Source organism: Salmo trutta, chromosome 5 (assembly GCF_901001165.1).
Source record: "Salmo trutta chromosome 5, fSalTru1.1, whole genome shotgun sequence".
In the NCBI taxonomy this organism is placed as follows: Eukaryota; Metazoa; Chordata; class Actinopteri; order Salmoniformes; family Salmonidae; genus Salmo; species Salmo trutta.
The window spans coordinates 41,612,338-41,638,887 of record NC_042961.1 but is presented as its reverse complement, the minus strand read 5'-3'; the positions used below and the strand labels follow the sequence as shown (position 1 = coordinate 41,638,887).

Here is a 26,550-nt window from a genome sequence, read left to right as displayed (position 1 = left end):
CTGTGAAGAATGCCACCACCTATATATTTAATGGGTTGTATGCTGGGACCAACTACGACTTCGAAGTACGAGTGAAGGCGGGAACCCAGGAAAGCAGTCCGGTCATAGTATCACAGATGACAAGTAAATTATTTACCATGTCAGACATATTTACATTTTTCTGAAACAATATCTTGTTTACAAATGTAATAATAATAGTGACTATGTTTGTCTTTTTTTTTTGCTAATCATCACTCCCTTACATCTCTATATTGCCCTTTCTCTCCTCTCTCTCTGTCTCTCTTCCTGCCTGCCTGTCTGTCTCTGCCAGTTGCTAAGGAGAGGGTTCTGACTATTACCATGAAGTGTTCCTCCAGCGAACCCCTCTACTGTGAGGACATCCGCACACGGACAGAGGTCATGTCAAAGGTGAGGTCATCATCATCAAATCCTCCAATCACATGGCATTCATCACCACACCTTTTAATCGCATTACGTATGTACAATGTAGTCATTTTTTAGCAGACTCTCCTATCCAGAGCCACTTACAATGAATTGGTGGGACAACCGCATACTGTATCAGGATCATTGCAAGAACAATCTTTGATTTAAAAAAAATTATAATCAGCAACAGGGATGCTAGTTAGAGTAAATAGAAAAAAAGTTACCGAAGTTCAGTGTCATGTTTTCCCCATCACATACACAATACAAAGACTATACAGAGTAAATCAAATGGAATGTTTTCCTATAACACACTGAATACAAAACTGAGTCTGTCCATATTTCTATTACAGTTGCATGAGCATTTCCGCAAGGAGTTCTACAAGAAGATAGATATTGTGTTCTGGGAACTGGACTGGACAGAGGCATAATATCTCACACAAGCTTGACCAAATACTACTACTTTAATACACATTTAAGTGAATTTGTCGCAACACTTTTGGTACCCTAAAATGGGGGTACTATATACAAAAAGTGCTGTAATTTCTGAACGGTTCACCCGATATAAATGAAAATACACTCAAATGAAAGATGACAGTCTGCACTTTAACCTCAAGGTCACTGTATCATTTCAAATCCAAAGTGCTGGATTACAGAGCCAAAACAAAAAAACGACTGTCCCAATACTTTGGGACCTCACTGTATGTGTGTTGAATTCCTTGTCTTAGCTATCCTTGTCTTGCTTGTTTTCAAGATGTCATGTTTTTCTTTTGGAAATACATTTTAGTAACATATTGTCTCTTACCAATTGTCAAATGAATCAATGAAAATGTACTTCATCTGACTGTGGTGTGAATAAAACTACATTATGTAATCAAGTATTTTCTAGTAAGTCTCTGTGCATCTCAATCAAGAAGGCACCTGATGTTGAAGATTATTGGTTTTTCGATTCAAACATTTTTGCTTGTTTGAACGCTATACTGTTTCTTTTTTTCTTTACAACTTGGTCGGCCATGTTACGTGGGGTAGTGGATAACTATTGGACTATTTGTAGCAAATAGCAATCGATAACTACTGTATTGCACGATGCAATGCCCCAAACGTGTAATTAATTGGTGCACTAACCGGAAATGTAGCAATGTAGCATTTTGCTCCATTCCAGTAGTTAAAAAACACAAGTGAAAACTAAGTGCTTAGTGAGCAGAGACGATGCCTGTGGCTGTCCAACATTTCCATTCTCTGAAACCAACCACGAAGCACAGCAGTTGTTCAAAGTAACTAGATAGCTAGGGAGCTAAATGGCTTCTCATATCTGTGAAAACCAAGGCTATCTAATGAGTTATCTTGTTGACCTCAGAATTGAAGCAAGATATGAGTACTACTAGCTAGCTAGTTAAAGGGACATTCCACTCCAAAAGCTACCGTTGTCAGATTATGTTTTAGACCTATGTCAAGATCCACATCCCATACCATCAATTCCAAATGAATGGAATTGGACATTTCCGAACAATCTCTCTTTGAAGATGTGTTGAACTCCCCTGTTGCGAGAAGTCCTCCACTATAGCCTGCAAAAGCATATCTTTTCACCGGTAATTATGACAGTCTTTTGTTTACAGGATGAGCAATGATGAAAGACGTGTTTTATCATCAGAATTTCCTAAAACTAGAAACATTATGAGCCAGTTTCCTGGATACAGCGTAAGCCTTTTCCTAGTCTAAAAAACATTCTCAATGGAGAATCTCTATTTAAATAGCTTTTTTAGTCCTGGTCAGGACTAATCTTTGTCCGGGAAACCGTCCCTTAGTGTATAATCAGCATGCGCAGTTATTTTCTAATTTCTTCATTGCATAGCATACTTGTGCCCTATACCAAAACCAAACCCTACCCCATGGCACTTATACCTTGTCCCCTGTGTCTTCTCCATAGGTTTCCTAGGAACACAGAGCGAAGGCTCCAGTGGTGTTCTGCCCCCATCTGACAAAGTCCTGACCAGCAGTGGATCCCCAGCACCAAACGTTTGCTCTGCAGCAAGCACTTCACCCACAACATGTTTGACCTCACGGGCCAGATGGTCAGACTGAGGGACCACACCGTACCCTCAGTCTTCAACTTCCGCCAGAGGAGGAAGGTAGGTATACAATCCAAAAACATCCCCATGACACTAAACACTAGACAGTACACAAACAATATAGCCTAGAGACACTTTTCTACCACAATGTAGTCCCTAGTCCATAGGGAAGAGTGGGATAAGTTGAGCCTTTTTTTAACATTCAGCATCATTCCATTAATGGAATTATACTATTCTTTCTAACAAAGATATCTACATATTTTTCAGGAAGTTGTGTATCCCTGGATATACTCAAAATTCATGAAAACATTGCCGTTTTGAAAACATAGCTTGCTCCCGGGAATGGGGTAAATTGAGCCGCAGGACATACAAATGTATATACTGAATGAAATATTACTACTACCTTTTTAAAACCACGTCTATCTTTATTTCCCAAACACTATTTGGGCCAGTCATTATGTCATTTAAGCTTCTTTTAAAACAGGCTTAACACCTAACAAACACTTTACAGTTTTTAACACATATCCCAGCGATAATGCCTTGCATTACGCCTAGGAAGAAAACACTTTAATTTGCTCATCTTGCCATTGGCTCTATTAGCCCACACAGCCTCAAGGATGCACTTTCATTCTATGTTTAGGACTTCATATTGAAGCTTATATAGACCCCAACGCACCTATAGAACAATCTTAAAGCTGTAATATGTAACTTTTTGGGCAACCCGACAAAATGTACATAGAAATGTGAGTTATAGATCTGTCGTTCTCATTAAAAGAGAGTTTAAGAAGCGATGGATCTGTTCTATGGTGTTATTTCAATGCTTCCCGTTCGTTCGGTTTGGTACACCAGCTTCAAATAGCTGAAAATACAATATTTTAGGTTATGGAAAATATATTTCACAGCGGTTTAGATGGTACAATGATTCTCTACACTATACTTGCTTGTTAGGGGAACTATTATAATTTGAGTAACTAGGAATTGGTGGAGCGATTTCAGCATAGTGCATCTTTGAAATTATCTACATTGGTTTCGAATTTTAATTTTCATTGTATTTTTACCTAACTTGCTTACGACTTTTCCATGTGGTTTCTTCCTTCACGGACTTCATGAAATGATGACCTCTTCCTAAATATTTCGTAAAATTATACATTTTGTGTATGGTTTCCCATTAACAAGGGTGGCTCAACTTACCCCACTCTCCCCTAATCAACCCCTAGTCTCTACCTCTAGAGCAGGGTTTCCCAACCTCGGTCCTGGGGCCCCCTTGGGTGTTTGTCTTGGTGTTTGCCTAAGCACTACACAGCTGATTCAAATAAACAACTCATAATCAAGCTTTGATTATTTGAATCAGCTCTGTAGTGCTAGGGCAAAAAACTAAATGTGCACCCAGGTGGGGCCCCAAGACCCAGTTTGGGAAACCCTGCTTTAGACAATAGACACTTTTGGCTAATACGTATGAAAAAGACGGCAGTGCTTTAAAAATACTTTTTCATTACCGAATTTGTTCAATAGGGTTTGTCAAATGGTAATAAAAAAACTCTGGTGCATATATTTGTGTCCGCCCCGCCTCATAGAAAAAGAGAATGGGAGAGGAGGAGAAGGGAGTGCAGGTAAAGAAGAAGAAACCAAAGAAAGTCTGGAGACCAAACAGGCAAGAGAGGGAAGGGAGGATAGCGAAGAAGAAGTGTACAGTGTAATTACAAATTATGACCGATTTGTCCATTTGGACAATATACAGTAGTAATGTAGACCAGGGGTTCTTAAACCTTTTCAGCCTGGGATCCAAATTAGGAATTCGGTGTTTTCCTGGGACCCAAGCTTAGGAAAATATGTAACCATACGTAAATATCGGTACATTTAATTGACCTTATGCCTAAAAAAAAAATGCAATATAGACAAAAACAAATAACAATGAAATACCCATAAATATCTATTCATGTTTATTTTTCCCCATTAAAAACACTCTTACATATCTGTCTAGGTTGGAACTGTTGCTGTTAAAATACAATAAATCATTTCATTCTGAACTGGAACAAATTAATTGATCACATCACACAGATGAATAACAGAACACACACACACACAGGCTTTTTGATAGTGCAACCCTAAGTAACAGTACAGATAAAAAATTCAGGCCTACTGTACATCTTACTGTATAGATTATTGTTGAAAGAAAGTCTAAGTTGGAACTGTTGCTGTTAAAATGCATATTTGTTTATTCTGAACTGGAATAAACTGATTGATCACATCACACAGATGTAGACCAGAAAACACACACACATACACACAGTCCTAATGAGAGGTGTGTGGCTGGTTGAAGTTTTCAACAAGCATGTCTATTCTGGGCTCTGTTTTTAACAGTTCAACACTGAGGTCATGCTCAGCATTGAGACTGTTTCTGTACTTGAGTGTGGAACGCAGTTTGGGTCTTTGCGTGTCAAAAAGATGCTCGTCAAAAAACACTATTTGACGTGTATCTTTTTGACACGCAAAGACCCAAACGGCGTTCCATACCATTTAACATTAACATTTAAGTCATTTAGCAGACGCTCTTATCCAGAGCGACTTACAAATTGGTGCATTCACCTTATGATATCCAGTGGAACAACCACTTTACAATAGTGCATCTAAATCTTTTAGGGGGGGTGGTTAGAAGGATTACTTGATCCTATCCCAGGTATTCCCTAAAGAGGTGGGGTTTCAGGTGTCTCCGGAAGGTGGTGATTGCAGGTCAGGGTTCTCAAGTATGTGGTGCCAAACTGGATCAGAACAACTGATTTCCCGCTTCCTGCTGCAGATGAGCTACCCAGAAATGTGTGAGTGTTTGCCTCAAAAAGCATCTTGCTTCAATCAGTTTATTCCAGTTCGGAATAAAAAGTATTACTTGTATTTTAACAGCAACAGTTCCAACCTAGACTTGTTTTCAACAATAATTTATACAGTAAAATGTACAGTAGGCCTGATCATTTTTCATCTTCATCTGTACTGTTTCTTTGGGTCGCACTATCAGTAGCTAGTTAGCTTGCTTTGGCAAATGTTAGCTATTAGCTGTGTAACTTTACAAGGCAATGGGATTGTTTGAAAGAGAAACTCACATCTAACGTTACTATCATGAGAGATAGTACTCCCATATTTCTGCTCATCATCACCTGTTATAAAATGACAACAATGCCTTGCTAGTTGACTTATTTTTCACTTTCGACGCACTGTTTCCTGAAGCATTCTGCCCTGTTCTGAAATAACTCCCTGGGTTTAACGTCATGTTGTGCCTGGATGTTTGGTCAGGACGTGTCGTTTTATTAATTTGTTCGTTTTGAGAGACTCATTACTAAGCACTTCCCCACACAAAACACATTGTGGGGACTCCTTGTTATTTCCTTGTTATTTCTGAGTTTGTATGAAAGAGACAAAAAGTCATCACTGTAATTGCGTTTCATGACGATTGAGCTCAGTCAGAACTTGTGGCTAGCATGTGTCCATTTCATGATGGCGACTGGGAATGACAAGTCAGCGATTTGAACGACAGCGCTGCAGCGTGTGGGTCGCGGAGTGATCTTCAAGAAAACTGCAGAAAAAAAGATCCAGTAAACCGCGACGCACACCGGCATCTATCTACCTCTCGCGCAGCTGCCAAACTGAGCAGAGAGCGCTGATAAGCAGAGAGCGCACTGAACCGACAGCGCAGTTGCACTTGGCCAAATCAATTCCGGTAATTAATGAAATAACTATCCATTTACGTCGCGACCCACTTTGGATCGCGACCCTTACTTTAAGAAACGCGGAGTAGACAATGGCATGGGTAATGTGTCATCTCTCTCTCTCTCTCTCTCTCATCCCCCCTTCCCCCTGATATACTCCTACCTTCTCTCCCTTCTTTCAGCTCCTCTCCCCCTTCCCTCCCAGCCTCAGATTCCCCAATTGGACTTGGTGATCCTGCCTTGGGTGGGAAGCTGATGGCAGGAATGCATGTTGACCACAGTCCCCGGAGATGCTTCCAACAGGACCACGGGCGCCTGGCCATCCCCAGCAGCCCGGCCCAGCTGGGTGCCCTGGTCAAGGGCATGGCTAAGGACCAGCTCCGGCAGGAGCAGGCCCTCCACAACCTCCGCAAGACCATGGAGGACAAGGAGTGGCAGCTGGACGAGAAGGAGGTGAGGTGGAGGAAGAGGGAATGAGAGTAAGTTGCTAGCTGGCAAAAGACCGTGACAAATCTCTCTGTGATCATTCTCTGTTCTCACGCTTCATTTCTCTAATTTTCTACCTCCTCTCTCCTTTTCTCTTCTCCCTCTCCTCTCCTCCCCCTCCCATCCCCCCACTTAAAGGCAGTGGACGTGTGAGCGCCAGGCCCTAAAAGCGGGCCATGAGGCCAGGGTGTGGGCCCAGGAGGAGAAGCTCCGGGCCCTGCGTGTGGAGATGGCTGCCCTGCGTGACGAGGTGGACAAGTACAAACGCCCCACCTCCTCTTCCAGGCCTCCCTCCACCACCTTCACTCAACCCCCACCCACCTCAGTATCCGCTCCTTGGTCTCTGGGCCCTGCAACTGGCTGAGGTTCTATACAGTGTTTGGATCCTACGGCCACTTCAAAGCTCTATTCCGGTTATAAACTGGGGCTTTTGTTGTTTGGTTTTTCCTAATTTTAATGCTGTCTGTTTTGTGTGTGTCGGTTTCTATGTGTATGTGTGTCTCGGTATGTCTGTTTCCTCTGACTTTGTGTGTTGTGTTGACTATGGCCTTTTGGGTTCTGACAAGGGGCAGAGAGGACAGAGCTGTTTGACTGAAGAGAGGGAGGGAGGACACAGCTGGGGACGATGGTGGAGGAGAGGACAATGGTATGAAAGAGGAAGAGAGACTGGGTGACAGCTTGGCAAAAAAAAAAACGTAGGTCATTAAATCTAACTGAATATACACTGAGTATACCAAACATTAGGAACACCTTCCTAATATTGAGTTGTACCACCTTTTGCCCTCAGAACAGCCTCAATTTGTCGGAGCATGAAGTCTACAAGGTGTCGAAAGCGCTTCACAGGGATGCTGGCCCATGTTGGCTGGATGTCCTTTGGGTGGTGGGCCATTCTTGATACACACGGGAAACTGATGAGCGTGAAAAACCCAGCAGCGTTGCAGTTCTTGACACAAACCGGTGCGCCTGGCACCTACTACCATACCCTGTTCAAAGGCACTTAAATATTGTATGTTATTGGCCTTTATAAGTCATATATTTATCCTTTAATGAGGCATAGAGTTGTAATGAATCACATTGCTGATAGTCAACCTGCTGTGTGCCTGCTCAAGCACAAAACTGCCACTAGGTGTCCCTTTGTTTATTTACCTAGATTCACTTATAAAGGATGGCAAAAAACATTTGTTGTGGTTGAAGTCAATCCAGTTTTCCATTCAGGAATCATAAAGTCCATATAGAAAACAATGGGGAATTTTCAATGCACGAAGTGAATTTCAGATCACCACCTGAATTGAAAACTGATTTGACCCCACCCTGATTGTTACATCAATTGAGCACTTATTTTTGATACCCCGTTTCCCTCTCTTGTTTCCCATCCAGAACCCTCCCTTCATCATCCAGGCCTTCCGCTTCAGGGTGTCAGAGTCCACCGTGTCCCACGTCTGGAGCACTTGGATGGAGCTGCTGCAGAGACGGATGAGACAGGGAGAGGGTTGAAAAGGGAGTATGCGGTGGGGAGAGTAGGGAGGGTAACCTCTTGGTGGAAGGAGGGGGGCATAGAGAGGTAGAGGTGTGGAGAGAGTGGGAGACAGAGTGAGACCAAAAATAAATACAACATACAAAGAAAGTTTGAATGAAACCTAGGTAACATCAGATTACATACTGTACCTGCCCCATAGCATGACCTTGACTCTTATCAGTAAATAATAATTAGAATGTCGGTAGAATCGTGAGATAATGCTGGTTTTAGAATGTATTTTGTAGTCCACCAAAACAAAGCCATTGTTTTGACTACTCAGAATCTCAGACTTAACCACGTGATTGTTAGAGATAACTGTTATCGGTAGGAGTTTTATATTTCCTGTGCTTTTCACCTATACTGTTATTGTGACCTATAAGCCTTGAGCACCCTCATTCCCTCTCCCCACCAGATCCCCAGCCAGCGTTACATCACTTCTTTCCAGCCCCACCTAGCCAACGGCTCTAGGTTCTCGAGTGTGCCGACACCCTCTCTGACGTCCACTCCAGCCTCCGCAAGTGAGGGGACACACCCAACCCCTCCTACCAGGCCCTACCACTACCTCTGCAGCGAACGTGTCTGCTGTCTGATGGACAAGGGGATGGCGTTCCGTTACCTGAGGGTGGTGCACCCTGCCCGGATCGGGGGTGCAGCTAGACAGGGCCTGGGAGGTGTGCTGCTGCCTGGCCTGCCTCCTGCACCGCCCTCAGGGAATCAAATAGGTCCAAGACCAAGGGCCTCTGTGACAACTATCTCTGCGAGCAGGCCCAGACTAACTACCTCCACGAGGAGGCCCAAGCTAACCACCTACATGTGAGGAGGCCCAGACCTCTATCTCCACATGGAGACCTTTGTCAACAACCTCCTTGAGGAGAACCATGTTGACAACCTCTTCGAGGAGGCCCCTGTTTACAACTTCAGTGAGAAAGCCTGTCTACTACCTCTGCGAGGAGGCCCATGTCAACAACGTTCTACATTGGGGAGTAGTTTGGGACTCTTGATTGAGAAAGGACAACTAAAAGTTGCATGGGCCTCCTGAAAGATGTTTGAGTTATTTTTATTGTTTATCTTTTCTGAATTGTGTACAATGAATTGTTTATTACTACTGTTAAGACAAAATGGAATTGACTTAATAACAAGACACCTTGTTCCAAAGTTCATAATAACACTTTTTGGGGGACAAAGACAATGTTGTTTTTTTCATTCCTTTTCAATTTCCTAATGCCGACATAAATTAATACAATATCATTGAAGAACAATTTAATTGTCAACAGTCTTCTAACAGGTAGATTTAAACAAACCTGATTTTATACAACTAATTGTATAATTCATTCTTAAAATTAGTCCCTTAGAATCAGAGGAAGGGGAGGAGTGTACACTGAAAGCCCTTGAGAGCTCAGAAGTTTTTGAGACGATGTATGAGTAAAAACAATGAAAAGACAGCTAGAGTTCCAATGAGTGGAATGGAAACTTCACTAAGAAGCCCAGAGAATGTCAGCACAAAATCAATCTGTAGAATACAAATATATGTTATAGCAAATATGCACCTCCTTATTCTACATGTCAAACAACAGATGTATGGAGTGGGTCACAAGGTTAGAATTTGTATGAAAGATATTAATTATTCACAGCAGACAGTATCTGCTGTGAAGACTGTTTTCATTGTGTGGAAACCAGGGTCTGGCCCCCAAAAACAAGGTTCCCCTCATTATCCTTACCCGAGCCATCTCTTCCTGGTACCTCATAATACACAAACACCAACTCATGCTATGGAATGCCGTTTTTAGGTTTTATCACCAAGCCATTCAGAAATCAATTGTCAGCATTGAGCCTCAAAGACTCCTCTCAGGTCACACAGACACAGATAAGCGAGTACTAATAGAACCCTATTCCATTGCATAAAACAACCCTTTGATGCAATAACAGTATTATAACATAATCTCTTTATTTTTCCACCATACATGACAATGATAATGGTTTGGCTAAGCAGAAACTGCATCTAATTAAAATTCTCAACCAAATAAATGTTTTTTTTTGTAGTGTGGATATTAATGATGAATCCTGTACTGAGATAAATTGGATGATTTATGTGACTATTTGCTGGTCTTTGCAGGTAGACAGTGCTGCCAAAGAAACCGACTGGGTTTTCAAATAGCCCTTATGTTGGTCACGGTTCTTCTTGTCAAAGCACTTCTATTGGCTCTAGCCTTTCTCAGTATTCAGACAATTTACCCATGTATCTTTTACATAGCCTACTACACTAAAGCCTAGACTACAACCTGTATATACACTTTTAATATGACTTCCCTGTCTGTCATTTCCTTCACTTGTTGTCATGCATCAATAATTACAACCACAACAAAAACATTTAGTACAGTTGCTATCACAGTGCCTAAATCAAAAAGCATTGTTTAGATGTTAAACTCCTATAATAACACAATTTCATCTTGTAATTTGTTTGTATTTCTAATATTCCCTCATTAGTTCTAAAAGCTATGGCACTCGGAACAGAGCCAGTGGAGCAACAGCATCAGCGCCAAGCGAACCTCCACAGAGTCACCACCATGCTTCACATTGTCACTCACGGTGCTTATCACTATCACTGTCCCATTTTATGACTCTTCATGAGTAGGTCTCTTCATGTATGAGAACACTCATTCTGTACTTTACAGGCCCGCTCCACCCTAAACAAACAGATTCACATGAACTCAATCTATTTCAGGTAAGTCAGTTGACAATATTATGATCTATTGACTCTTAAAGTCAAAATACATTGTAAATATAGGAGTAGCCAACAGGTTTTGATGACTGCGACCTGTTGGTTCTTCTCGTGATTCCTATAAACCTTTCAATCCTAAACCAACATGCTTCTATGTGGCATCCTATGCTTTAGCTATCTTGTCCCTGCCCTGTCTGCCTCACATACCATCCTCTCCCCCTATCATGTAGACTCCAGATGCAGGCTGTGTCCAGAGCGGTGGCTGTGGTGGTGGGGGCGTTGCTACTTCTTCTCTGTGGGCCTGGAGGCGAACAGGAAGTGGAGGGAGAGCTCTGAGTTACGTCAGCAGTGCAACGCCAGCCTGCCTGCCATAGAGGAGCACACTAAGATGGTATAATGAGGAGAGGCTAGGGATACAAAAAGAGAGTGTTTGTGTGAGAGAGCAAACGATGTAACGTAGATTGAGGTATGTCTTTTTGTGATAACTCAATCTGAGGAGAGGAGAGTGGGAAAGAATAAGATGAGCCAACAGGGTTGTTGGACTCGGAGCGTAGGGTCTGTGCAGACCTGAGGGGGGGGTGTGAGTCTATTTGCTGTGGACTGTGAGACATATGGACCCTGGGTGTGTGTGAGAGAGGCGTTGGCCTGGATGCCAGGTAACAAATAACCCCAGTATCTGTCCACTTGTGTGAAACCCATTCAAGATCATAAACCACTACCAAGGACTTCACAGTGAATGAAAATAAACATACTGTACTTATGTCCCTTGTAGATATTGTAGGGTTGTATTACCGTATGCATAACAGTATTATGTTTTTGACCTCTCCTGTATATGTTATCATCTCTTTCAATCATTTGTCACGTCTTATGTTTAACGTTCCTCCTGTTCAGCATTTGTTGATTGGTATCCACGGTGTTGTTTTCAATGTTTGTTATTTCACATGAGCCTGGAGGGATGGGTGATCACACCATCATTGCTATGGGTGGGGTTGTACAGTGATATTGTAGGTGTCGGAGCACATCTACAACATGATAGAGCTGTTTATGTACAGTATTCTAACAACCACACTTGCGCTATGCAGCACTCTCACTTAGAGTTCACATATGCAGAGTGATATGCATAGAAATGTCATGTGACCTTCATATGCTCCCTAGACAATTATAAACTGAGTGTTATTTTTGTAAAATGCAGAACTGTCAAGAAATGTGTGCTTCTTATTTAGGAAGAATAATTCTTAATCATGAGGTTATGATGTCAATGTAATTCAATTAAATACATTTCCCTCTTACAAGCAGTTAAATGCTGATAATTGGATCATTTTCCAATAGATTTAAGTCAAAACGGTAACTCGACCACTCATTCACAGTCTTCTTGGTAAGCAACTCCAGTGAAGATTTGGCCTTGTTTTAGGTTATTGTCCTGCTAAAAGGTGAATTAATCTCCCTGTGTCTAGTGGAAAGCTAGACTGAACCAGGTTTTCCTCTAGGATTTTGCCTGTGCTTAGCACCATTCCGTTTCTTTTTTATCCTTTTTGTCCTTAACGATTACTTGCATACCCATATTATGATGCAGCCACAACTATGCTTGAAAATATGGAGAGTGCTACTCAGTTATGTGCTGTATTGGATTTGCCCCAAACATAACACTTTGTATTCAGTGCAAAAGTTAATTGCTTTGCCACATTCTTTGCAGTATTGCTTTAGTGCCTTGTTGCAAAGAGAATGCATGTTTTGGAATATTTTTATTCTGTACAGACTTCCTTCTTTTTACTCTGTCAATTAAGTTACTATTATGAAGAAACTACAATGTTGTTGATCCATCCTCAGTTTTCACCTATCACAGCAATTCAACTCTGTAACTGTTTTAAAGTAATCATTGGCCTCATGGTGAAATCCCTGAGCGGTTTCCTTCCTCTCCGGCAACTGAGGTAGGAAGGACACCTGTATCTTTGTAGTGACTGGGTGTATTGATACACCATCCAAAGTTGAATTAATAACTTCACCGTGCTCAAAGGGATATTCAATGTCTGCTTGTTTTTTACCCATCTACCAATAGGTTCCCTTCTTTGCTAGGCATTGGAAAACCTCCCTCGTCTTTGTGGGTAAATATGTTTGAAATTCACTGCTCGACTGAGGGACCTGACAGATAATTGTATGTGTGGGGTAGAGAGATGAGGTAGTCATTCAAAAAACATTATTAGTCCATGCAACTTATTATGTGAGTTGTTAAGCAAATTCTTACTCCTGAACTTATTTAGGCTTGCCATAACAAAGGAGTTGAATACATATTGACTCAAGCTTTTCATTTTTTATTAATTTGTAAACATTTCTAAAAGCATAATTCCATTTTGTCATTGTGTTGTATTGAGTGTAGGCCAGTGACAAATTGAAATTGAATCAATTTCAAATTCAGGCTATAACACAACAAAATGTGGAAAAAGTCAAGGGGTGTAAATACTTTCTGTAGGCACTGTATACATATTATGAAAGTGCATAAATATATAAAGACATAAGGTATAGATACTGTATATAGGTAAATAGATACACTGCAATATATAGATATATTGTAGTTAGATTTCCTCAGTATACATTTCCCATCTTCCATTTAGCAAGCTGTTTCAGTATTATAATGCAATTTATATACAGTATTTTGATACATTTTTTTACGTATTAAAACGGGGGGGCTTTTCAGACATGTACTGTTTAAATCTAGCTTGTCAAATTCATTTGTTTTATTTTAGGGTATGATGTTGCCTATTTGCTTCTTCCCATACAGCTCTTAAGATCCATACAGAAGTGTCTAGGCCAACAGTTGTCAAAACAGGGCAAACCCAAGCTCAACCCAAGTCTTTGCGGGTCAAAGTGTCAATTTCTCAAACTCTTCTCCAATGGTTTTCTCTTATTCTTGGTACTTCATTGATCAATGAATCTTATTGATTAACCAGAGTCCACTCCACACACCTGGTTTTCCAAGTCCAAATAAGCCAGTGATTGAAAGGCAAAGGAAAACCAGGTCTGTAGTCAGCTTATGTTGGGGAGAATCTCTGAACCAAAGACCCATGATGTCTTCAAAGTGTAGAGACCTTGTGTGGCGAGATGATGGTGATGAGTGCGCGTCCGTCCAGCGGGGCAAACACCGGGTATAGCTTCTCCTTGAACGTGCCTGTGAATGTATAGATGTGTGTCTTGGTCTCTGCGTTGTAGAAGGAGATCTGTCCTTCCTCGTAATCTAGATAGATCCCCATCCGGCGGGCCACAAGACCCAGGGGCAGGGGCGTCTCAGGCTTGGTACAGGCGTAGAACTGGTGCATGCTGCGCCACAGGGTCCAGTAGCCCGTCTGGGGGCTCATGGGGAAGCGGCCATGGCGTTTGGCACTCGCCGTGGTCAGGCCGACCCGCCAGTAGCCGTTGTTGGCTATGTCTACTTCCCAGTAGTGCCGTCCGGAGGCGTATCCCTCCCAGCCCAGCACGCCAGGCCAGGCGTCGAAGCGCTGGGGACTGAATGGCAGATTGGACTCAGACATGCCCTCCTGGACCTTGCGGTGGTCATCTGAGAGCTGGAGCCACAGGTGGTTGGTCATGGGGTCAAAGGTCACATCGGCTACAGGGAGGAGAGAATTGACAACTTTTTGAAAATGTGCTACACATGTTTTACTTTCACCATTTTAAATAATATTCTGTCATCCATTTTCCACTCTTCGTCTTTTCTATCCTAGTAGTACCAATATTTTGTTGTAGTTTAAGGTTTGGGCAAAATGTATGAAAATGCTTTAAATGTATACTTTTATTCATTCTAATTTTCTGTGATTCTTTTTTATTTTTTATTAATAGTTCATATTAAAGCATGTGTCCAAATAAACGGATAGATACCTGATGCACTGATCATCCAGTTCCACACTGAGTTAGGGATGTATCTTGGAGTGCCTGCCTTCCAGGTGCGCTGCTTTGCTGACAGCCACAGCTGAGAAATGCCACCCTGAAAATAGGAACACAGACAAAGTGTATGAATGTAGGTAAAGAATTGTCTTTAATAGTTTCATTTCCATCATATTACTGTGAGCTCAAATGGTATACAGCGCATTCGGAAAGTATTCAGATCCCTTCCCTTTTCCCACATTTTGTTACGTTACAGCCGTATTCTTAAATTGATTAAATACATGTTTTGCCTCGTTAATCTACACACAATAACCCATAATGACAAAGCGAAAACAGTTTTTTTGCTAATTAAAAAAGTATTCGGACCCTTTGCTATGAGACTTGAAATTGAGCTCGAAGTGCATCCTGTTTCCATTGATCATCCTTCAGACGTTTCTACAACTTTACCTGTGGTAAATTTAATTGATTGGACATGATTTGGAAAGGCACACACTTGACAGTGCATGTCTAAGCAAAAGCCAAGCCATGAGGTCGAAGGAATTGTCCGTAGAGCTCTGAGACAGGATTGTGTCGAGGCACAGATCTGGGGATGTGTACAAAAACATTTCTGCAACATTGAATTTCCCCAAGAACACAGTGGCCTCCATCATTCTTAAATGGAAGAAGTTTGAAACCACCAAGACTCTTCCTAGAGCTGGCCGCCCGGCCAAACTGAGCAATCAGGGGAGAAGGGCCTTGGTCAGGGAGGTGACCAAGAACCCGGTGGTCACTCTGACAGAGCTCCAGAGTTCCTCTGTAGAGATGGGAGAACCTTCCAGAAGGACAACCATCTCTGCAGCACTCCACCAATCAGGCATTTTATGGTAGAGTGGCCAGACGGAAACCACTCTTCAGTAAAATGCACGACAGCCCGATTGGAGTTTGCCAAAAGGCACCAAAAGGACATGAGAAACAAGATTCTTTGGTCTGATGAAACCAAGATTGCACTCTTTGGCCTGAATGCCAAGCGTCACTTCTGGAGGAAACCGGGCAACATCTCTATGGTGAAACATGGTGGTGGCAGCATCATGTTGTGGGGATGTTTTTCAGCTTGCAGGGACTTGAAGACTAATCAGGATCGAGGGAAAGATGAACGGAGCAAAGTACAGAGAGATCCTTGATGAAAACCTGCTCCAGAGCGCTCAGGACCTCAGACTGGGGCGAAGATTCACCTTCCAACAGGACAACAACCCTAAGCACACAGCTAAGACAATGCAGGAGTGGCTTCGGGACAAGTTTCTGAATGTCCTTGAGTGGCCCAGCCTGAGCCTGGACTTGAACCCGATCGAACATCTCTGGAGAGACCTGCAAATAGCTGTGTGGTGACCTGACAAAGCTTGAGAGGATCTGCAGAGAACAATGGGAGAAACTCCCCAAATCAGGTGTGCCTCGAGTCTAAAGGCACTGTATGCATATTTGATTATGTAGACTACATAACTGTATAGCTGATTCTCAATCTACATTTAAGAGGGAATATTGCTAATTACAATTGATTCAGGCAAGTGTACGACTTCAGAAAAGAAGAAGTTGTACATAACATTCTGAGTTATGTTTTATGAGAAGAGCTCTAATAAACTACTAATCTGACCGCTTCTACAGCTTTTTTCCTTCATTTCTTTGGGAGGTGTGTATGTTTTTGTGTTTGCTTGTGTGTTTTTGTGTGTTTTTTTGTTTTGTGTGTGTGTGTGTGTGTGTGTGTCGTCTCACCTTGCAGTCCTCTTTGAGCAGTGACCAAGTAATGAACTCCAGTAAGGGCAGGAGGTTGATCAGTCTCTTCTTCCTCAGACCCAGCAGACGCAGAACATTGCCTAGCTCATTGCTCTGCACCCCACAACTCTGTGTAGACAGACACATAGCCAGACAGACGTTAATACCAAGTCATCTCTATCAGTCTCCTATCACATTTTTTCAACTTTTTAGCCCTTATGCTAAATGGTATCTATTTGGTAGCAAATCTGCAGATAGCAGTTAACCCAGGCTATTTGAAAGCTAGGTTATACAAATTGCTATCAGTTTGGAACACAGTTTTTCCCCCATTTCCATCCTCGGTAGTGTCCCTTTGTTTCTCATATACATTTGTACCCTTGACTTTGACCCGTCACCCCTGACCTCTCACCTCTGAGGCTCTCTGCAGCTCCTTGGCCCACTCCATGATCCTCTGCTGCACTTCCTCATCGGGGTCTTTCTCACCATCCTTGTTTTCTTCTTCCTCCTCCTCCTCACATCTCTCCTGCACCCAGGGCCTAGCCTTCGCCAGCTGAGGAGGCACAGAGAAATACAGTTGAAGGTTTTCAGTCAAATTCAACATAATTTACTTATGAATCAATTGACTTAAAATAGCTAGTTATGGTGTCCTGTGTGAATTGAAGCATGCTCCCTCTTATTCTCTCTCTCCATCCCCTTCCGGAGGATCTGAGCACTAGGACCATGCCTCAGGACTACCTGGCCTGATGACTCCTGGCTGTCCCCAGTCCACCTGGTCGTGCTGCTACTCCAATTTCAACTGTTCTTTCTGCCTGCGACTATGGAACCCTGACCTGTTCACCGGACATGCTACCTTGTCCCGGGCCTACTGTTTTTGACTCTCTCTCTCTGCTGTCTCGACCTCTGAATGACCCTGCTCATCAGCTATGAACGTTTGAACATCTTGAAGAACAATCTGACCTTAATGGCCATGTACTATCCCCCCCGGCACAGCCAGAAGAGGACTGGCCAGCCCTCAGAGCCTGGTTCCTCTCTAGGTTTCTTCCTAGGTTCCTGCCTTTCTAGGGAGTTTATCCCATCTGCATTGCTTGCTCTCTGGGGTATTAGGCTGGGTTTCCGTATAGCACTTTGTGACATCCGCTGATGTAAAAAGGGCTTTATAAATACATTTGATTAATTGATAGTTATGATACTTCAAGCGAACATTTAATAGAGTACACAAAAAAAAGTCAGTATTCGTTTTTTTCTCGACCTTGTCGACACTGTTGAGCTCATTGGCCCACAGCACAATGAGTTTCCTGCTCTCTTCCAGACTGCATTCTGTTTTCAGTTCCACAGGGGTCTCTCCTTTACTGGTTCCCTTCCCCGCATCACTGCCACTCTGCAACAAGACAACACAGCAACCAGGTCAATACCATACTGTACATTCTCAATAGTGTGCATAGCTATCTCATCTCAATCATCTTAATGTCAAAGCAATGTTGTAGAAATTCTGTGGTCTCCATTGACAAAGTACAGCTTGGGATTTTGTGTGTAATATAGGTTTGATTCACACACAAAAAAAACTGCAAAAAGGCGAAAACAACTAGGCATCAAATAAATTACTAGATCAAATAAATTCAAAATGGGATGGTTGAGAGTGTTTTTTGTTTACGTAACCCTGTTACTGCCTGGGAGGCCAGAAGCCAGGTCAGCACTCCCCACCCTATCTCCAACCCCACCTGGCCCCCCTTGCATTTCAACGCATTTTCATATCATATGCTATCTGGGAGGCCCACGCCGACCCCCCCCCCCCCCCCTCAAAGTTTCCTAGTGACTGACACCAGCCCCTCTAAGCCGGGCCTACTATTTTTCCTTCACCGCACATTTTGCATTAATACAAATAAGGGACAAAATAACACTCACTAATACTATCATACTAACTTTGGAAATACATTTGTACCTCTGAACTTTCTCAGTAACTGCTTTTGTTCCCTCCTCCCTTGTTCTTTCTATAGATATATATCTCCCCCCTCTCTCTCTCCCTTTCAGGGTCCTACTGTACCTTGCAGACTTGGGCCACCTGCTCCTTCCAGTGGTTGATGAAGCGGACACATTCCTGCAGACTGCGCAGGTTCTTCATGCCATTCTGATGAGGGTGTTGCTACAAGAGACACACACACACACACACACACACACACACACACACACACACACACACACACACACACACACACACACACACATACAGTATGAACAGGTAGGCAGGTAAAGGTAGAAAAACAGTACAAAGGAACATATACAGGTAAAAGAGTAGACAATTTAACAGGAAGAGTTTGGGATGGACTGGATGCTGATGTGATGCTGTGAGTGGATGGAGGTGTGCGTGCATGTGTGTCGCCTACCGATGAGCGACGTGTGGAGGGGGTACTGCTCTTGCGGGGGCTGGTAGGGGCAGAGCTGTGGGCCTGGAGGTCCTCTTCAGGAAGGTTCCAGCGCACCGCCCCAATGGATTGACTCTGGGTAGAGCTCTCCAACTTCAGCTGGGAGTTAAGCTCTGGAGGTGGAATAGTGATCAAATTAGATTAGAGTGGAAGAGGAGTCAGATTTAACTAAGCGAATACATTTAACTTTAACTTCAGATTTAATTAAATCAAATGAGTTATTGCTTAAAGGCCCAGTGCAGTCAAAAATGTGATTTCCTGTGTTTTATATACACTGCTCAAAAAAATAAAGGGAACACTAAAATAACACATCCTAGATCTGAATGAATGAAATAATCTTATTAAATACTTTTTTCTTTACATAGTTGAATGTGCTGACAACGAAATCACACAAAAATAATCGATGGAAATCCAATTTATCAACCCATGGAGGTCTGGATTTGGAGTCACACTCAAAATTAAAGTGGAAAACCACACTACAGGCTGATCCAACTTTGATGTAATGTCCTTAAAACAAGTCAAAATGAGGCTCAGTAGTGTGTGTGGCCTCCACGTGCCTGTATGACCTCCCTACAACGCCTGGGCATGCTCCTGATGAGGTGGCGGATGGTCTCCTGAGGGATCTCCTCCCAGACCTGGACTAAAGCATCCGCCAACTCCTGGACAGTCTGTGGTGCAACGTGGCGTTGGTGGATGGAGCGAGACATGATGTCCCAGATGTGCTCAATTGGATTCAGGTCTGGGGAACGGGCGGGCCAGTCCACAGCATCAATGCCTTCCTCTTGCAGGAACTGCTGACACACTCCAGCCACATGAGGACTAGCATTGTCTTGCATTAGGAGGAACCCAGGGCCAACCGCACCAGCATATGGTCTCACAAGGGGTCTGAGGATCTCATCTCGGTACCTAATGGCAGTCAGGCTACCTCTGGCGAGCACATGGAGGGCTGTGCGGCCCCCCAAAGAAATGCCACCCCACACCATGACTGACCCACCGCCAAACCGGTCATGCTGGAGGATGTTGCAGGCAGCAGAACGTTCTCCACGGCGTCTCCAAACTCTGTCACGTCTGTCACATGTGCTCAGTGTGAACCTGCTTTCGTCTGTGAAGAGCACAGGGTGCCAGTGGCGAATTTTTCAATCTTGGTGTTCTCTGGCAAATGCCAAACGTCCTGCACGGTGTTGGGCTGTAAGCACAACCCCCACCTGTGGACGTCGGGCCCTCATACCACCCTCATGGAGTCTGTTTCTGACCGTTTGAGCAGACACATGCACATTTGTGGCCTGCTGGAGGTCATTTTGCAGGGCTCTGGCAGTGATTCTCCTGCTCCTCCATGCACAAAGGCGGAGGTAGCGGTCCTGCTGCTGGGTTGTTGCCCTCCTACGGCCTCCTCCATGTCTCCTGATGTACTGGCCTGTCTCCTGGTAGCGCCTCCATGCTCTGGACACTACGCTGACAGACACAGCAAACCTTCTTGCCACAGCTCGCATTGATGTGCCATCCTGGATGAGCTGCACTACCTGAGCCACTTGTGTGGGTTGTAGACTCCGTCTCATGCTACCAATAGAGTGAAAGCACCGCCAGCATTCAAAAGTGACCAAAACATCAGCCAGGAATCATAGGAACTGAGAAGTGGTCTGTGGTCCCCACCTGCAGAACCACTCCTTTATTGGGGGTGTCTTGCTAATTGCCTATAATTTCCACCTGTTGTCTATTCCATTTACACAACAGCATGTGAAATTTATTGTCAATCAGTGTTGCTTCCTAAGTGGACAGTTTGATTTCACAGAAGTGTGATTGACTTGGAGTTACATTGTGTTGTTTAAGTGTTCCCTTTATTTTTTTGAGCAGTATATATTTCCACACTATGAAGTTGGAATAATACTGTGAAATTGGGAAGATTGTGATAATGTCCTTTTAGTGTAAGAGCTGTTTGAAAAGACCGCCTGAAATTTCAGCCTGTTGTGGTGGGATGGAGTTTTGGCCTGCTGGTGACATCACCAGGCCGTAAATTAGTTAATAGACCAATAAGAAAGAGAGCTAGTTTTAACAGCTAGTTTTCAGTTTTCCCCTTCCCACAGACCACTTCCAAACAGTCCTGTCAACATTTTTGTTTGAGAAATTGCTCTTTGTTAACCCACTGGACACAGAAGTCCATTCAATGTCTATTACATGTTGGTTCAACGTAATTCTGTGAAATGACGTGGAAAAAAACGTTGATCCAACTTGTGTGTACCCAGTGGGAAGAAGCTATTTATATATATATTTTTTGCATTTTAATGGAAAACAATCACAGTAATTGTTACCAGAAATGATTTGATATTGAGATTAAAAAAACGTCTGCATTGGACTTTCAAAAGACAAACAATAATAAAATAGTAACTATTCGCTCTATTGTGCATTGTTAATTATTACGAAGCGGCTAAGTCCTATGAACGGATAAGGTAGATAGATGGTAGTAGATAATGTTCTAAAATCCATTGATCGATGCTTTTATTTGATGATTGCCTAACTTTTGGACGATTGTGATCTATCTGATTAGATAAAGATTGAATACCATTTTGGAATCCATTAATTATCCATATTAGAACAATAGATAATTATCCATGTAGTCACATTTAATATAATGGCATGCGATTCAAAATACTGTAGTTCTAAACAAAGGTTACATACACTACCATTCAAAAGTTTGGGGTCACTTAGAAATGTCCTTGTTTTTGAAAGAAAAGCAATTTTTGGTCCATTAAAATAACATCAAATTGATCAGAAATAAAGTGTAGACATTGTTAATGTTGTAAATGACTATTGTAGCTGGAAACGGCAGATTTATTTTATGGAATATCTACATAGGCGTACAGAAGCCTATGTACAGAAGCCTATTATCAGCAACCATCACTCCTGTGTTCCAATGGCACGTTGTGTTAGCTAATCCAAGTTTATCATTTTAAAAGGCTAATTGACCATTAGAAAACCCTTTTGCAATTATGTTAGCACAGCTAGCTGAAAACTGTTGTCCTGATTTAAAGAAGCAATAAAACTGGCCTTCTTTAGAATAGTTGAGTATCTGGAGCATCAGCATTTGTGTATTCGATTACAGGCTCAAAATGGCCAGAAACAAATAACTTTCTTCTGAAACTCGTCAGTCTATTCTTGTTCTGAGAAATGAAGGCTATTCCATGCGAGAGATTGCCAAAAAACTGAAGATCTCGTACAACGCTGTGTACTACTCCCTTCACAGAACAACGCAAACTGGCTCTAACCAGAATAGAAAGAGGAGTGGGGGGCCACGGTGCACAACTGAGCAAGAGGACAAGTATATTAGAGTGTCTAGTTTGAGAAACAGACGCCTCACAAGTCCTCAACTGGCAGCTTCATTAAATAGTACCCGCAAAACACCAGTCTCAACGTCAACAATGAAGAGGCGACTCCGGGAGTTCCCAGAGTTCCCCTGTCCAGCGTCTGTTTGATTTTGCCCATCTTAATCTTTTATTTTTATTGGCCAGTCAGAGATATTGCTTTTTCTTTGCAAATCTGCCTAGAAGGCCAGCATCCCGATGTCGCCTCTTATGTGAAGATGTGTTGTGATGCATGAGGCAAATGGTGGTCACACCAGATACTGACTGGTTTTCTGATCCATGCCCCTACCTTTTTTTAAGGTATCTGGGACCAACAGATGCATATCTGTATTCCCAGTCATGTGAAATCCAAAGATTTTGGCTTAATGTATTTCTTTTAATTGACCAATTTCCTTATATGAACTGTAACTCAGTAAAATCTTTGAAACTGTTGCATGTTGCGTTTCTATTTTTGTTCAGTATAGATTCAGCTACGGGCTGATTTTTTTTTGTGGAAGGTCAGGGGGCTGGAACATAATTACAAATAATTTGTAGATTGCAAACTGACCACAAGAAGCCAAAACAGATATAATATTTGACTAAAACATAATTATTTCAAACCTTGCTTACAATTGTATGTGATCACATATATTCAGTGCCTTCAGGAAAGTATTCAGACCCCTTGACTTTTTCCACATTTTGTTACGTTACAACCTTAATCTAAAATTGAATACATTTAAAAAGTCAACAACAATTTTTTTTTACCCTTTGCTATAAGACCCGAAATTGAGCTTAGGTGCATCCTGTTTCCATTGATCATCCTTGAGATGTATCTACAACTTGGAGTCCACTCATGGTAAATTCACTTGATTGGACATGATTTGGAAAGGCACACACCTGTCTATAAAAGGTCCCACAGTTGACAGTGCATGTCAGATCAAAAACTTAGCCATGAGGTCGAAGGAACTGTCCATTGAACTCCGAGACAGGATTGTGTCGAGGTACAGATCTGGGGAAGGGTACCAAAATATTTATGCAGCATTCACAGTCCCCAAGAACACAAGGGTCTGCATCATTCTTAAATGAAAGAAGTTTGTAACCACCAAGACTCTTCCTAGAGCTGGCCGCCCAGCCAAACTGAGCAATCGGGGGAGAAGGGCCTTGGTCAGGGAGGTGACCAAGTACCCGCTGGTCCTCTGAGGAGATAGGAGAACCTTCCAGAAGGACAGCCATCTCTGAAGCACTCCACCAATCAGGCCTTTATGGTAGAATTGCCAGACGGAAGCCACTCCTCAGTAAAAGGCACATGACAGTGCACTTGGAGTTTGCCAAAAGGCTCCTAAAGACTCTCAGACCATGACAAACAAGATTCTCTGATCTGATGAAACCAAGATAAACTATTTGGCCTGAATGCTAAGCGTCACATCTTTACGAAACCTGGCACCATCCCTACAGTGAAGCATGGTGGTGGGAACATCATGTTGTGGGGATGTTTTTCAGCAGCAAGGACTGGGCGACTAGTCAGGATCGAGGCAAAGATGAACAAAGCAAAGTACAGAGAGATCCTTGATGAAAACTTCCAGAGCACTCACAACCTCAGACTGGGGCAAACGTTCACCTTCCAACAAGACAACGACCCTAAGCACACAGCCAAGACAGTGCAGGAGTGGCCCAGCCAGAGCCTGGACTTAAACCTGATCGAACATGTCTGGAGAGACCTGAAAATAGCTGTGCAGCAAATCTCCAACCTGATGGAGCTTGAGAGGATCTGCAGAGAAGAATGGGAGAAACTCCCCAAATACAGGTGTGCCAAGCTTGTAGCGTTATACCCAAGAAGACTCAAGGCTGTAATCTCTGCAAAAGGTGCTTCGACAAAGTATTGAGTAAAGGGTCTGAATACTTGTGTAAACGTGATATATAATTAGCAAAAAGTCTAAACCTGTTTTTGCTTCGTCATTATGGGATATTGTGTGCAGATTGAAGAGGGGGAAAACATGATTTAATCAATTTTAGAATAAGGTGTAACCTAACAAAATGTGGAAAAAGTCAAGGGGTCTGAATACTTTCCAAAGGCTTTGTATATATGTATAAGACAATGTATAACATATATTATAATATATACATATAATACTGTTAATAGGGAAAAATACTTACTAGACACCTTCAGAATGCTCTTCATCTTGAAAGATTCCATCCTTGGTCCTGTATGGACAAGTTAGATTCCTTACAAAATATTCCATTTGACAATAGACGCAATGAGGCCACTGAGGATATTACTATGTATCCACATGTTGAATTTTACAAAATGGCACAACCTAATTAAAAACTGAAAGTCCACTAGCAAGCTTTGAATATTCAGTACAATGGTATGAAATATCTACACAAAATCTAAACGCAGATCTAAGACCAATGTCAGATGCCGTTGTTGAAGCTATGAAAATTACTTCAATAGAGAAATATAATCTACATCATAATGAAAACTACAGCAATGGCTGTATCATTACGTTAGACGAAATGATAAAGAATAAAACATTTGAGATAAAAAATCAAAATTCTACCCTATGGGTGTAGGTCGGGCTGGTGCGCGGTCTTGGTGGTGGTGGTAAGACTGGACGGCAAACCCTGCTCAGCTACTGTTTTTGTTACATGCTGAGGTGGTTTGATCTTTGGACCTTTTATGGTGCTTGGCAAAGCGAGGGGGGGGGATCTTTCTGGAAGTATAATCAGTCTACCTTCCCAGAAATCCATATTGGCTTTACCATGAGGAGAGCGCGTGAGATTCTAGTCTAGCGATAAGGGGTCACACGTTGATTACATAAAGTGACACAGAATTACCATCTTTGGCTCCGTTTACACAGGCAGACCAATTCTGATATTTTTTCCACTAATTGGTCTTTTGACCAATCAGATCAGCTCTGAAAACAGGAGTGAAAGTAGATGTCTTACCTTACGGGACACCCAAGCTCAAGCACACATTTTTTTTTTATAGCCAAGTTGTCCAGTGGAGGTTGCTGAGGGGAGGACACCTCCTAATAATGGTTGGAACGGAGCAAAAGGAATGGCATCAAACACATGTAAATCATGTGTTTGATGTATTTGATACCATTCCACTGATTCCGCTCCATCCTTTACCACGAGCCCACCCTCCCCAATTAAGGTGACACCAACCTCCTGTGGTTTAATCATAGAATTACATGGGCCTACACAATCCATATTCAGTTCATCATTATTGATCTCTGTGTGCCTAGTAGCCTAGGCCTAGTAAAGATTTGTCATATCACTTTAATCATGCGTTACCTTTTAATGTGGCATAAACACAGCCAGTCACGATGTTAACATCTGATTGTCAAACATTCACTTCAAAAAGCTGCTCCTGTAGGCTACCTGCGCACATTCATCCTCTCACAAAATAATTCCAGCATCCAAACCACATCAGTGCACTGTGCACTTGCAATTTGATGAATGGAAAGAGACATCTGTTACAAAACACCTACGTGTATCGTAATGACATTCTGTAATTGACATTAGGCCTACACTTGTAGACTAAATTGATACGTCCACTGTTGTCTCGGTCTCGGCAACTAATCTCCGCCTTGGCAAAATGTAAGTGTTCTCGTCGAACCACTACGCAATTTTGAGCATATACCACCATCCGGTTTCAAGTCAATTTGCTCATTTTTCATGTGGCTGACATGCGGTAATGTTAAATAATGCTGTAATAGCCTATAGTTCTCTTGGCATGTTGTGTTAATTGTGATAGGCTCACGTTTTAAGGTACTGGGCGTACCCCCACTATTTATTTTGCCGGGACTTGTTTGTATCAGACCATACCTGCTTACTTTCACCTGTCTGAAAAATATCTGATGTACAAAGATCTGATGTGATTGGTCAAAAGACCAATTAGTGGAAAAACATTAGAATTGGGCCGCATGCAGGGCCGGTCCTGGCCATTCTGCCGCCGGTGTAGGTGGAAATCAAGTCCAGACAGATTTACAGAATCCTTTTATTGTTTGTTTTAGTATGGTCCATGTGTAGCTTGTTTTTGGTCGCAGGTTCAGGAATTGCTGAAGATGTGCAACATTTACCTGGATCTAACTCTGCAAATAGCACTGCTGGGTGATTTCAAAAGTCATAGACAATCGATCAATAATATAATAATACTTTTAGAAAAACATTTATCTTTAATTGACAATCTGTAGAAACGAATAGAAAGGTTCAAACTTTTGTGAAACAGCACAATTGAAAAATACATGGCAAGTAGAAAT

General features: G+C 42.4%; 1 protein-coding gene and 3 long non-coding RNA genes across 6 annotated transcripts; 3 read left to right on the top strand and 1 right to left on the bottom strand.

Annotated features, from left to right (window-relative positions):
• The first annotated feature begins 9 nt into the window (after window positions 1-9).
• LOC115194174 (uncharacterized) lies at window positions 10-1,030 on the top strand. The gene is made up of 3 exons (XR_003878314.1): window positions 10-123; window positions 311-408; window positions 774-1,030. It is a non-coding gene; the product is annotated as an uncharacterized LOC115194174 (long non-coding RNA).
• Window positions 1,031-5,540: 4,510 nt separating this feature from the next.
• On the top strand, window positions 5,541-7,499 carry LOC115194172 (uncharacterized). Of its 3 annotated transcripts, none has more exons than XR_003878312.1 (4): window positions 5,541-6,198; window positions 6,370-6,640; window positions 6,812-7,319; window positions 7,461-7,499. It is a non-coding gene; the product is annotated as an uncharacterized LOC115194172 (long non-coding RNA). The 3 variants fall into 3 exon arrangements; XR_003878310.1 differs by having other exon boundaries at window positions 6,812-7,368; window positions 7,461-7,496; XR_003878311.1 differs by having other exon boundaries at window positions 6,370-6,666; window positions 6,812-7,368; window positions 7,461-7,496.
• A 92-nt stretch (window positions 7,500-7,591) lies between these two features.
• LOC115194171 (uncharacterized) lies at window positions 7,592-10,210 on the top strand. Its single transcript, XR_003878309.1, has 2 exons — window positions 7,592-7,630; window positions 8,051-10,210. It is a non-coding gene; the product is annotated as an uncharacterized LOC115194171 (long non-coding RNA).
• Window positions 10,211-13,196: 2,986 nt separating this feature from the next.
• On the bottom strand, window positions 13,197-24,906 carry LOC115194170 (nuclear factor 7, brain). The gene is made up of 9 exons (XM_029753629.1): window positions 24,844-24,906; window positions 24,440-24,487; window positions 18,912-19,063; window positions 18,572-18,670; window positions 17,780-17,908; window positions 16,940-17,080; window positions 16,531-16,659; window positions 14,779-14,884; window positions 13,197-14,509 (listed from the first exon to the last, which is right to left on the bottom strand). The coding sequence occupies exons 2-9, from the start codon at window positions 24,477-24,479 to the stop codon at window positions 13,977-13,979; spliced, it is 1,329 nt and encodes a 442-aa protein (XP_029609489.1). The 5' UTR covers window positions 24,480-24,487; window positions 24,844-24,906; the 3' UTR covers window positions 13,197-13,976.
• Window positions 24,907-26,550: the final 1,644 nt, after the last annotated feature.